Below are 12,218 nucleotides of genomic sequence, written 5' to 3'. Positions count from 1 at the left end.
CATGTTGGCTCGTGCTCTGATGCTGGAACCTTATTTAGTGTGTCATGGTCAGTGGCTGGTGGTGCTCCACTGAGCTCCTGCTGGGGGTGCTGAATTCTGGGTGCCAAGCAGAGGGTTTCAAACCTCTTTGTTTCCCTCAGGAGGGCCTGGGGGCAGAGTTCTGAAATGGCAGAAGGGCAGCTTCTTGGGTCATGGGCTGTTGGTCACCTCTGGAGCATGAAAGAACCTGAGTGAACGCAGAGCATGTTAGTAATATGGCCTGTGAAATTTTGTGAAGCATTTAGAACATGCAGAACATACTGAAAATAATGTATCAAACTATATCTACATTCCCACCATCCTATTTAGGAAATAAGGCAGTAACAACACGGTAGCACCCTTGCTATCATTCCCTGGGCTCTCAACACCCCATCTTCTCCTCTCCCTTCTTGGAGGTAATCCACTTTTCAGATGTGATAAAGGAGGCCCAGAGATGTTGGGAACCAGCCAGATTTCACACTTCTCAGTTGCTCTTTGCTTCTTTCCACAGGGAAACAGTTCTGCTTTTAGTAGATTTTATCTGTTGCCTCTCAGCCTTTCCTGCATAATCAGGCATCAATAGCTTTGAACATGGCAGCAGCTCAGGGCATCAACCCCTGTGCTGCCATATAGTTCATGAAAATTCATCCAGAACTCTTTTTTTGGTGTGTTGATGGGGCTCCTAAGCCATCCCGAGGGACTCTAGGGCCACTTTCAGTTACACTTAGATAACTGACCAGACAGTTCAGTGTTCACACCAGGTGGTAAGATGCTGCTCCAGGTCAGAGGTGTGTGTGGTCAGGTGTGTCAGGAATCAGCATCATGCTTGCCAGGTATGCACTCTTGCCCTGGCTCCCTGTTTCTACCCTGAACTTTTGGCTTCTTGAAAACATGATGCCAGTTTCCCCTTGTTATCTGCGGGATATGAGTTTCAGTCACCACTCTTGGACACAAAAATCAGTGGCTGTTTTTTTTGTGTTTTTCATGATCTGCCTTTCCTATCTGTGGGTTTTATCCCCAAGGATTCTGACATCTCTGGTTGTTTGAATCTGTGAGTGTGGGATTCGCAGGTGTGTAAGTGGATTCATGCAGTTTGAATGGGGGTTGCTTAAGGGTCTGCTGACATGGGCTGTGAGACAGTCAGCTTAGAGATGTCAGGGCCATCCCTATTAGTTGTGGACCTTTGTTTCATAATAGGCAGTTGAAGGGAAGGCATTTGAGCCAACTCTTACTTGTTTGGAATTCTGGCAATCTGTGGTGAGAAATAAGGGGGACTCATGAAGTTTAGGGTCAACCGTATAAAGAGGATGTTCTGGAAAAAGAAAATTACAGTGGACCATCACGGAGCAGCTGTGCACTGGGAAGTGAAATAGGGCATTGCAGCTCCTTCCTACTAAGCTGTGAGTCCTCTGTGTGTGCCCTGCAAGCATTAGAGAAAAGGCCTGGGATGAACAAATCTTGCTTTGGGAGAGCTGTCATCAGGATATTTGAACAGCTTTAATCTCTCAGACCTGGAGAGATGAAAGTTGGTGGCATTAATCTACCTTTCCAGGTGAATAACGACCCTGAAGGACTAAAGAAATATATTGGAGAAATTTGACTTTAATATAACAAAGACCAAACAAACAAAAAAGAGATGACTTTCCTCGTGCTGATCTAATGAGATGTAATTTTTGAAATTCTGGAGGAAGCACATATGCTTTATCTTTATTTATAGAGTTTTAACAGCCTATATGCTTTACACTCTGCCACTTCATTTCTTTACCCCCTTTCCTTTAAATATCACAGATAATAATTTTCACCTAGGATACGTTGCATTCACAGTCATTTGAAAAAAACTTGCAGTCACTCACAAGATCACTCACTGGACTTAATTTTATCTGGAACACTGACATAAATGTCTATAAAAAAGTCATCAAAGTTTTGAAAAACAAGCATTACCATCGAGGGTTGATGGATTCTTTGCTATCAAAGTAACAGGGAACTGGGGCTGGAGCGATAGCACAGCAGGTAGGGCGTTTGCCTTGCACGTGGCCGACCCGGGTTCGATTCCCAGCATCCCATATGGTCCCCTGAGCACCGCCAGGAGTAATTCCTGAGTGCAGAGCCAGGAGTAACCCCTGTGCATCACCGGGTGTGACCCAAAAACAAAAACAAAGTAAGAGGGAACTGTAGATTTGGAAATTGACCTCAGCAGGAAACCAGGCAGACCACTGGGTTCACCCTGGTTACCTGTTGGGAGGAGGGGGATCTGAGGAACAGGGAGCATGTACAATTGTGTCATTCATTGTGTTTGTCTTTCTCTTAAGTAGATGTTAAAGTTGAAACTGCCCATTGGCTGTGTAAGGAACAATCACTGTCCCTCTCTTCACACCCACCTTTGTCAAACCTGGACGTTTTTCCAGGATGGATAAAAGTTGTCCTGGGCCCCGTTTTCAGACTTGGTATCTTTTCCCTTTTCTTTTGCAGACAGTTTATTCTATGGCACCGTTCCCTTTTCCACAATTGGCAGAGCTGAGGGAAAAATACACCTACAACATCACACCCTTCCCAGCCGCGGTGAAACCTGCCTCAGTTCCTGGGTACGTACTTGTTCCTTCTGGTATTCATGATGAAAGACTTGATTACATTTTAGTGTAGTTTAGTATCAATACCAGTTAAATCCTAGAAATATATTTAGAGTAGTTGGATACTAATAATCTGTCTGTCTTTTTGCCAAAGATTTTTGTTGTTGTTGTTAAGTACAATAGTTTTATTTTATTTTTGTTTTTTAAAAAAAGCAGATATTTTTCCTCTCAGGAACTTGGTTTGCAATACTGTCACTGAAAGGATATTATGCATATCACTTGGTGGGACATAGTAAAAAGTTAAGTGAAATTAATGCCTTGCCAAGAATACTTTACCCGTCCAGACTCTCATTCAGATTGGAAGGTACGATACAGAAGATCATGGATAAACAACAGCTCAGGAACTTCATAGACTTGGAACCAGCTTTACAAGAACAGAAGGGGCTACTTTAAGACATGGCAATCTCACAGACTTCAAATTTGTACTGAAATATGGCACAAAATTCCACGACAGTAATCTCTCTCAATGTCAATGTGTCCCACAAATATCTCTATACATCTGTAAAACACAATATAATGTTATTCTTGAAGAATTGATTATTATTTAAACTTTTATTTAAGCACTATGGCTGACAATACTGTTAGTAACAGTTTTAGCCTTGGCCCCCCCCACCCCCCCGAATGTCTGAGTCCCACCACCAATATTTGAGTGTCCCCTTCCATCACAGGGGCAGACTCAGTTCTGTAATTTCATCTTCAGGGCCTGTTACTATTGACCAGTGGTTAAGAGAGATTGTTATAGATGTGTGTATGTGTGTTTGTGTATACATATGTGTAATATATATCTTTCCCCTACATGTACATTATTTCTACACAATTTATAAATATGTATACTTTTGTGCATTTCAGTTAAGCCCTGGTATTATTTTCCCAAAATAATGGTATTTCCTTCAAAATTTTCTTTTTGTTTTCCAAGGCGGCGTGGTAAGATCAGAGACAGTGATGAGGAGAATGACCCAGACGATGAAGATGTCATTGCTAATGCAGTAGGTTGTCTTGGCCCTTTCAGTGGGCTCCTAGCACCTGAACTGCAGAAGTACCAAAAGCAGATTAAAGGTAATGAGGTAGTGCCTACTTAGATGCCCTCGGTGTGGTGGGTCTCTCCAGCAAGAGTATTATCATCATCCTACTGATGCCTATTTCTTGAGGTTCCCACTATTAAAGGTCACTATTCAGACCCCTTTCCTTTTACTTTATCCTGCAGTAGGATCTCTCTGTCACATGGGCTGCATGCACGCTACTTCCTTCCCTTTATGGTAATTTTACAACCTACTCATCTGATTCAACTTGTGTGCTCAGTTCCTTAGCCCGGATGCTGGCTGGCAATAGAAGCTTACTACATTCTCCTTGAGATGAATTCATTTTCAATTGGCTTCTCTTCCACTATAAAAACATCCTTGAAATCTAAAACATTATGTTGAATTTCCACCTGAATTGGGTGGCAGGAAACCTCCTGTCATGTTGATTCCTCCTTTTGGTCCATGGTTGCAAGGAGAAAACCGCCACCTTTTAGTTCCAACAGGACTTCTGTGGAGGACAAACAGTAGAAATCGTGGCATCTTCTGCTGGGAGTACCTAGATCTCTGAGGACACTCACTGTGTCCCACAAAGCTCTCTTCCTGACACATGTTCAGAATTTCTTTAAGTATTTCTAGAGGATATGACTTGTGGAACTTTTAATATTATAGAAATTTACCTTTGAATATTCTTCAGTTTGGTAATGTCCCTCTTAAAATGTGGTGCTCTTTAAGTGGTGCTCTTTCTTGAGGCAAATAGACTTCCTCTGTTCTGGACATTATTGTAATGAGCTTTTGGGAAACAGTTTGTGTTCTCCTACTATGTTCTTTCTTATCCTGGAAGACAGCTCTTTAGGATTTTATTTTTACTCTTCAAGTTTTGAGAGCATTCTCTTTGCTGAAAGAAGATAGAAACGAAATAGAAGTTAGGCAATCCTGCATTCACCCTGCCATCTGTCAATGTTATACTAGTTTCTCAAAACCCAGGACTAATTCTTAGTTTTGTTCTTCATGCTTAGAATTTTTTTGAATTCTTCCTTAAATTTTTTGTTTTGGGTTGTAAAGTCTTCAGTATTTCCCCCAAGTTTAGTTTAGTATTTTTTTTTAAATTTTAACACTGATTGATGTTTGGGTTCATTCTGTTTGTGTGTATGTCCTTTGTACTTATTCATCTTTTTTAAATGACTTTTAAAAATTGAAACCCAAAAGAGTTCTATTGATTTCATTATGTCCTTTACAATTCTCTCTCTCTCTCTCACACTCTCACTCCCCATATTGAAATTTGAAGCAGTGACTTTTAAAATTAAGAAAGCAGAACTAGAACATCTTAAATGTTTAATCCTTTCTTTACAGGTTACCTTGACCACTTTTGATTAAGAAAATTTATAACTACTACAAGTGAACCAGGCAGTGGCTTTATACCTCCTCTTGTTTGCCTGCATGCAAACTTTTGGTTTCTAGCCATGGGATCAATATATATTTTAATTCTAAAATTTTTGAACCTTTGCTTCTGCAGTCTGGGTTGGTCTTTCTCCTCCCTCCCTTCCTTCCTTCATTCCTTTCCTCCTTCCTTCCTCTCTCTTTCTCTCTTCTCCCTCCCTCCCTTCCTTCCTTCCTTCCTTCCTTCCTTCCTTCCTTCCTTCCTTCCTTCCTTCCATAGGCACCACACCAATCGATTGTGGAAATGGAGGGAGGGGATCCAGGGCCAGTCCAAGTGCTGCTCAGCCTTGTGGTGGGTGCTTGGACAGTTTGGTGCTTGGATCTCAGGGTGCTCAGGGGCTACTGGTACTCTTCTGAGATGTATGGGTGGGGAGAGGCCAGCGGGGATCAAATTCAGGGCCTTACATGTGAAATTACTATTCACATGTGAGTGGTAAAATACATATTAAGCATGTGTTTTACTACTTGAGTCATATTCTAGCCCCTACTGATTTTTCTGTTTGTTTTTATTTTGGGGCCACATTCAGCAATACTCAGGGATTACTCTTGGCTCTGCATTCAGGAATTATTTCTGGCAGTTTTCAGGAGACCATATGGGATGCCAGGAATAGAACCTGGGTTGGCCATATGCAAGGCAACCCCCCCATCTGCTGTACCATCTCTCTGACCCTCCCTATTGATTTCTATAAACCATGCAGTTGTGTGTTACAGAATGACGATTGCTTTATCATAAATAGCACCATTTGTCTTTCTAATTTGTTTTAATTAAGTTCATATAACAGGCCTTATTATTCTAAAATTTTTTATATCTTTACAATATATTTAGTTAAAAGGAAATATATTGGTACTCTGAATTTTCTCTGTGTATCACTTTCTAAGTATATGTCAGATACTTGAAACCTTCTAAATGTGTAATTTTCAGCTTCTCCTCTGGAAAATTTTATCATTGTGCTAGAGAAGTCTTTGTATCCCCTTTAGCGTGGGTATACTCTCCCTTAGTACTTGCTTCTCTTTATTAGATGAAATTTTAAGCTTTGTTCAGGGACAAATCTGCTAGTTATATGTGTTACAGAAGCAAAGACCACATCAGACTAAACACATTAGACATAATGTAATAGAAATGCATTGTTACATAATAAAAAACCCTCTTTTAGCTATACTACCATCCAGAGTCTTATAATTTATATAATGATTTAAATGACTTTACGCTTCTGGATATATATATATATGATATCATATATATGTTATATATGTCTGTTTGTATGTTTTTGGGGTGGGGCACACCTGACAGTGCTCTGGGCTTATTCCTGGCTCTGTGCTGTGGGATCACTCCTGCCTGGCTGTTCTCTCTGTGATCCCCCTTCCCCAGAGTTATACATTTTTAAGGATTTGTAGAGATATTAGTAACTTTGATCTAGTACCAAAACATATTTATAGAATGAACAAAGTGGCAATCTTACAGCTTATTTTAAACCACAGTAAGACTATGAAAATGCAGAAATATTTTCAGGATCTAATGAAAAGAACTACCCTGTGATAGCTGGTATCTGCTTTGAGGCAGTTAGAACTTCCTGGAGAGTCCGTAGTGTGATCTGTTTCCATTTAGACCAGTTCTCCTGCTCGACACTGTCTCTTTGTCTCTCCTCCCTGGGGTGTAGAAACAAGTGAAGAGCAGAGTCTGAGATCCAATAACATTGCCGAGCTGAGTCCGGGAGCCATCAACTCTTGTCGAAGCGAGTACCATGCGGCTTTCAACAGTATGATGATGGAGCGCATGACCACAGATATTAACGCACTCAAGAGGCAATATTCTCGGATCAAGAAGAAGCAGCAGCAGCAGGCACATCAGGTGTACATCAGGGCAGGTAACGCGGCTCTTGATCCTGGTGCAGAGACAGCGACACAGAGGCAGCTCTGTGTCAGCTGGGGAATGGGAGAACACATTCATTCCCAGGGTGACCTCAGAGTTGCTACTCACAGCGGCTCAGCAGCCACAAGCACAGCTGGTGTGAGATAATAGCATATTTTGCATCTCATTTAAAATTTTATTTTTATCAGGCTCTAAAGAAGAAAAAGACCGTGGTTTCTTTTTAGGTTCCAAGGACCGTAAAATTGGTATTGAGTGCATCTTTGCTCCATGTGCTGATGGGAGGGGGGGGAGGGTGGTGGTGGTGAAGAATGATTAGAATGTTCCAGAGCCACACAATCCTTGGACTTGAGACATTTTGGAGCAGTTGCCTCCTAAAATTTTAAGCGTTTGAAAATAAAACTTAATTATCAGTGCACTGTAAATTTAGCTGTTCTCTAGTCATCTCATAGTAATAAAACAGATGCTGTGATTGGAGAAAAGGGAAAAAGCCAGTTACTGGCCTCGCTGATGGGTTAGCTGTGTCTTGGGAATCTGCTGAGAACACAATTTAATACGGTTGCAAATACTCTTTTCCAAGGATTGTCAAGCTTCATATTTTGAAATTCCAAAAAATCTCAGCAAACAATTTGTTTTATTGTTTAATTTGTGATGATTTGGGAATGGGTTTGTTGTGTTTAAAATGAAATCCTGATGGAAATGATGTCTATTCAGAATTAACCAAAATACATATTGATATTTTTGATGCTTTTGAGCATGTGACTGACCTTGCACAGAAACTGAATTCACCTGCTTAAAGGAAGGAATAGGGAGATTCTTATAGATTATTTATCCAGAGTCATCAAGGAAGCAAGAAAAGTTGAAAACGACAGCACTTCAGTTTTCAAGACATTCACACTTAGATGCCCTCATTTTGTCCTTAATAAATCTATACAAGGGTTAAAGCATTTTCCTTGAATCTTGCTGATCCAGGTTTGCATCACCAGTGGCACCTATTGTCCCCTGAGCACTGCCAGGCATCACTCGAGAGCACAAATCCAGACCCTGAGTACCACTGGGTTGTCCCCCCCCCCCCCCCCCCCACGGCTCCAGCCTCACTCAATGCCCTACATCTTTGAGGACAGCAAGGACTAGGGTTTTTTTTGGGGGGGGGGCACATTCAGAGGCACTGAGGGGTTACTCCTAGTTCTGCACTCAGGAATCACTCCTGGAAGGGTTTGAGGACCCATATGGGATGCTGGGGTTTGAACCCAGGAAGGCCATGTGCAAGGCAAGCGCTCTACGTGTTGTGCTATCTCTTCCAGGTTTTTAAATCCATTTAAGAAATGAGGAAGTATTAAGGAAGTCTTCACATAGTGCTGTAGTGAGTGATCAGAAAACACTAGAACCCTTGTTTTCTGATTATTTGTATAGTCTCTCCCTCCCTCACTTTCTTCCTTCCTTACTTTCTGGGAAGCATACCCAAGTAGTGCATGAGGACCCTCGGGCACCCTGGCAGTGCTCGGCACTGACCTCAGGGCCTTGCAAATGATCGACATGTACTCTGCTGCTTGAGTCAAGTGCTTGGCTCCTGATAGTTCTTTTTCAGTGCCACCATATATGTCTTTGGGTGGGATGGTAAACTGTTGCCTGGGGACTAACCAAGTCAGCCCAGCATGAGGAACAGCCTTCGACGCACCTTGGGAGCAGGCTTGTTCATGGCCCAGGTCCTACTTGCTGTGTGACTTTTGTAATCAGCTGCATTGGCCTGATCTTTTGTTTACATGTTATCTATGCCTGTTTTGGTCTACAGTGGCTAAAATATTTATAATCTGGTTCTTTGCCGGAGAAAGTTCCCAGCTCCTCGTCTTGATCATTGTTTTATTTGGTTCCTTTTAGGCAGAGATAGTTGTTTCAGAGAGCACTGAGTTTTTGAGAGCTTCTCAAACTTCCACGTGTGCAGAGGAAGCACTTGGGGATATTTTGAAACAAAGATTCTGCTTCAATAGGTTTGGAACTGAGAGAATGTATTTTCACAGTCTTCTGCTGCTGGAAATAGACTCTCAGAGGCAAGTGTAGGGGTGATGTATAGGACAGGATTAGCTGCACAGGTGGAGTGACTGAACATGAACTAGAGGCAAAAGGCTTATTTTATTTTATTTTTTTAAATTTTTATTAGTGAGACACCATGAGGTACAGTTGTAGATTTACAAATTTTGTGCTTGGGTTTCAATTGGCAAAAGACTTCTTGCAGTATCAGCTTGGTAGGCAGACCTGATTCCTTCTGTTTCCATGGGGAATTTGGAGCAAAGGTCACTTTCTTAGGAATAAGTTGGGGATTGGGTAGAAAGATTTGAATAGGTCACAGAAAGGAACAGTAGAAGGAGGGAGAGATAAAGATTATCACGCAAATAAAAAGTTAAAAGCTTGAAGAGGCATTTCTTTCTTTTCTTTTCTTTCTTTCTTTCTTTTTTTTTTTTTTGTGGTGCGTTTATCTTTTTCCTAGCAGCTCCAACTTTAGAAAAGAGAGCATAGCCTGTGCATCTAGGATGGGACTGGCCAGGCCTATGTAACCAAGGGACCAGGATGCCTGTATTGCGGGTGTGGGAGGGGGATCAGCCCTGCATTAGCTGTCCTGATGTTGCAGGGGGCCCACACCAGAGGAGAAATTCTGAAAAGACAGAGGGAGGAGTTGGAGCCTCTGGCTCAGTCTGAGGCACAAAGCCTGAGAGCTGTGAGAGTCAAAGAGAAGAACTGCAGATGTTTTCCATGTAAGAGCTAGGAGATGCCCTGAACTGGAGGATCTAGCAGGATGGATCAGCCACAGAGACGTGAAAGAAACCAAGTAGGACAGGAACAGAGACAGGAGGAAATGTTCAAGGAAGTGGGGGTGTGTCCAGAGGAGTTTAACTGCAGGGTGACCTGGAAGAGACCTGCAAAGATGGCAAGGCCTGAGGGTGGAGAGATAGCATAGTGGGTAGGGTGTTTGCCTTGCATACGGCCGACCCGGGTTCGATTCCCAGCATCCCATATGGTCCCCTGAGCACCGCCAGGAGTAACTCCTGAGTGCAGATCCAGGAGTAACCCCTGTGCATTACCCGGTGTGACCCAAAAAAGCAAAAAAAAAAAAAAAAAAGATAGAAAGATGGCAAGGCCTCCCTGCTCCTGCATTGCCAACTGTGGGCACCCCCCGGCCTGGGTGCTGGAGGTCATGGGATATGAGGTCCAGTTATCGCCCTGGAGGGGGCAGTGCCACTGTCTCTGCAGGAGAGAGCAGCAGTCATCTTGGTGTGTCAGAGGTTCAGGATAACTGTGATTTCACTGCATTTTCACACCCTCTTATCACTTTTCTCTCTGTGCTGCATTTCCTCCTGCCTCTGAAAGGCTGATGGCTGGCTGTTGCTATGGTCAGGGCATCTGACTTACTCTTTTCACAAGTCTTCGGAGATTTCCTACAAACAGGATTTCAGAGGTATAGACCGAGAAGACTCTAGACAGTGGGGGTGGAAGAGGGCAGTGCAGGGAGGGATATGTAGAATCAATTCCTTTTCTGGGCTGGTCCTCTTAGGAGAGCTGGGGGAGGTGCAATAGACTTCCCCAACTCTAAGGCTGAATTCAGTTTCTGCTGCCTCAGTCACCAGGTTCTGGGTGCTGGGTGGCACGGGTCGGGGGTGGGGGTGGGGCTTTGCGTGGTCCTGCTTGCGGGGAGACGGGGAGATTGAGGAGATGGGGAGCCGGAGAGGCCTTTCACGCCTCCTTTCAACCTCTCTTTCAGACAAAGGGCCGGTCACCAGCATCCTCCCGTCTCAGGTCAACAACTACCCGGTCATCAACCACCTGCTCCTGGGGAAGAAGATGAAAATGTCCAACCGAGCTGCCAAGAATGCCGTCATCCACATTCCGGGTCACCCGGGCGGCAAAGCATCCCCGGGCCCTTACGAGGACCTGAAGACGAAGCTCAACTCGCCGTGGCGAACTCACATCCGGGTGCACAAGAAGAGCATGACGCGGAGCAAGAGCCAGCTGGGCTGCGGGGACACGGTGGGGCTGATTGAGGAGCCAAGCGAGGGCTGTGGGCCTCGGAGCCAGGGCGCGGAGGACGCAGCCTTCCCCGCGGGGCCTGGAGTGCAGCCGGCGACGGCGCCCGCAGAGGGTAGCGCGGGCCGGACCATCGAGGGGCGCTCCCCGGAGCCCGCGTTCCCCGAGGCCGAGGCCGACGTGTCCGAGGTGCAGGTGAAGCTGGAGGCCTTGGACCTGAGCCCCCAGGCCGAGGGGGCGGCCGCGGGAGCCAGAGCGCAACCGCCCGGCCAGCGCTACTTCCCGGAGCTGCCGCTGGCCCCCGCCGAGAGCAAAGCCGCCACCAGCACCCCTCCCCAGGGCGGGCACCCCAAGACACCCATCTTTAGCCCCTTTCCCAGCGTCAAACCCTTGCGGAAGTCAGCCACCGCCCGGAACCTGGGGCTGTACGGGCCGACGGAAAGAACCCCCAGCGTGCACTTCCCGCACCTGAGCCGCAGCTTCAGCAAACCAGGCGGCGGCACCAAGAAGCGGTGATGCGCTCCCTGCATCCCGGGCCGCAGGTGGTGATGCGCTCGCAGCATCCTGGGCCGCAGGCGCCCTTCTCTCCTGGCGGTGCGGTCGGGGCGTCAGGCGAAGGACTCCAGGCGTGTTCGGATCACCCAGTGGGAACGAATAGGCAGGCAGGCTGGGCCCCGGGGCCGCCCTCGGTGCAGGGGCAGCTCAGTGTGACAGTGGAGGCTCCCACGGGGATGCTTTGCCCCTCCCCCGTGGATAGAGGGCTCTTGTGGCAAAATAAATATTGTGGTTTTTAAGTGTGAAGTTTTTTTCCCCCAAGTTTTCATTGTGAGTTGTGTAGGAAAGATTGTCTCTAAACTTGAAACCTTCCTTCCTTCCTTCCTTCCTTCCTTCCTTCCTTCCTTCCTTCCTTCCTTCCTTCCTTCCTTCCTTCCTTCCTTCCTCCCTCCCTCCCTCCCTCCCTCCCTCCTGTGCTGGGGGCGGTTCCTGTCCCCACCATGCGGGCTTTAAGCTGCAAGCATGCACACGGTAGTTTGCTAGAATAGGGGCTGTGAAAAGAAAGTACCTCTTCCCACCCTGCCTAGGTTTTGTCTTGGCGCCCAGCCAGAGAGAATGTATCTGTTTGTTTTCTTTTTTTCTTTGCCAGTCTGAAGGTGGTTGTTTATCCTCACCAACAAACAGGAGGAAAAACAACCTCGCCTTACCCACCCCCTCCCTGCCTTGACCCCTTTGATG

The 12,218-nt window shown here is 45.3% G+C and overlaps 1 protein-coding gene across 1 annotated transcript in view; it reads left to right on the top strand.

The window, feature by feature from the left end:
• TBC1D30 (TBC1 domain family member 30) overlaps nucleotides 1-11,535 on the top strand; it is a 47,505-nt gene extending 35,970 nt beyond the window's left edge. Inside the window, exons 9-12 of the mRNA XM_056130750.1 lie at nucleotides 2,488-2,600; nucleotides 3,562-3,701; nucleotides 6,760-6,966; nucleotides 10,723-11,535. Coding sequence (XP_055986725.1) covers nucleotides 2,488-2,600; nucleotides 3,562-3,701; nucleotides 6,760-6,966; nucleotides 10,723-11,501 — 1,239 coding nt within the window. The 3' untranslated portion in view covers nucleotides 11,502-11,535. The remainder of the gene's footprint in view (nucleotides 1-2,487; nucleotides 2,601-3,561; nucleotides 3,702-6,759; nucleotides 6,967-10,722) is intronic.
• Nucleotides 11,536-12,218: the final 683 nt, after the last annotated feature.

The sequence above is a fragment of the Sorex fumeus genome, unplaced genomic scaffold, assembly GCF_029834395.1.
Source record: "Sorex fumeus unplaced genomic scaffold, SorFum_2.1 ptg000081l, whole genome shotgun sequence".
NCBI classification, from domain to species: Eukaryota; Metazoa; Chordata; class Mammalia; order Eulipotyphla; family Soricidae; genus Sorex; species Sorex fumeus.
Note: the sequence above shows the minus strand (reverse complement) of the source record. Positions and strands in the feature narration are given on the sequence as shown.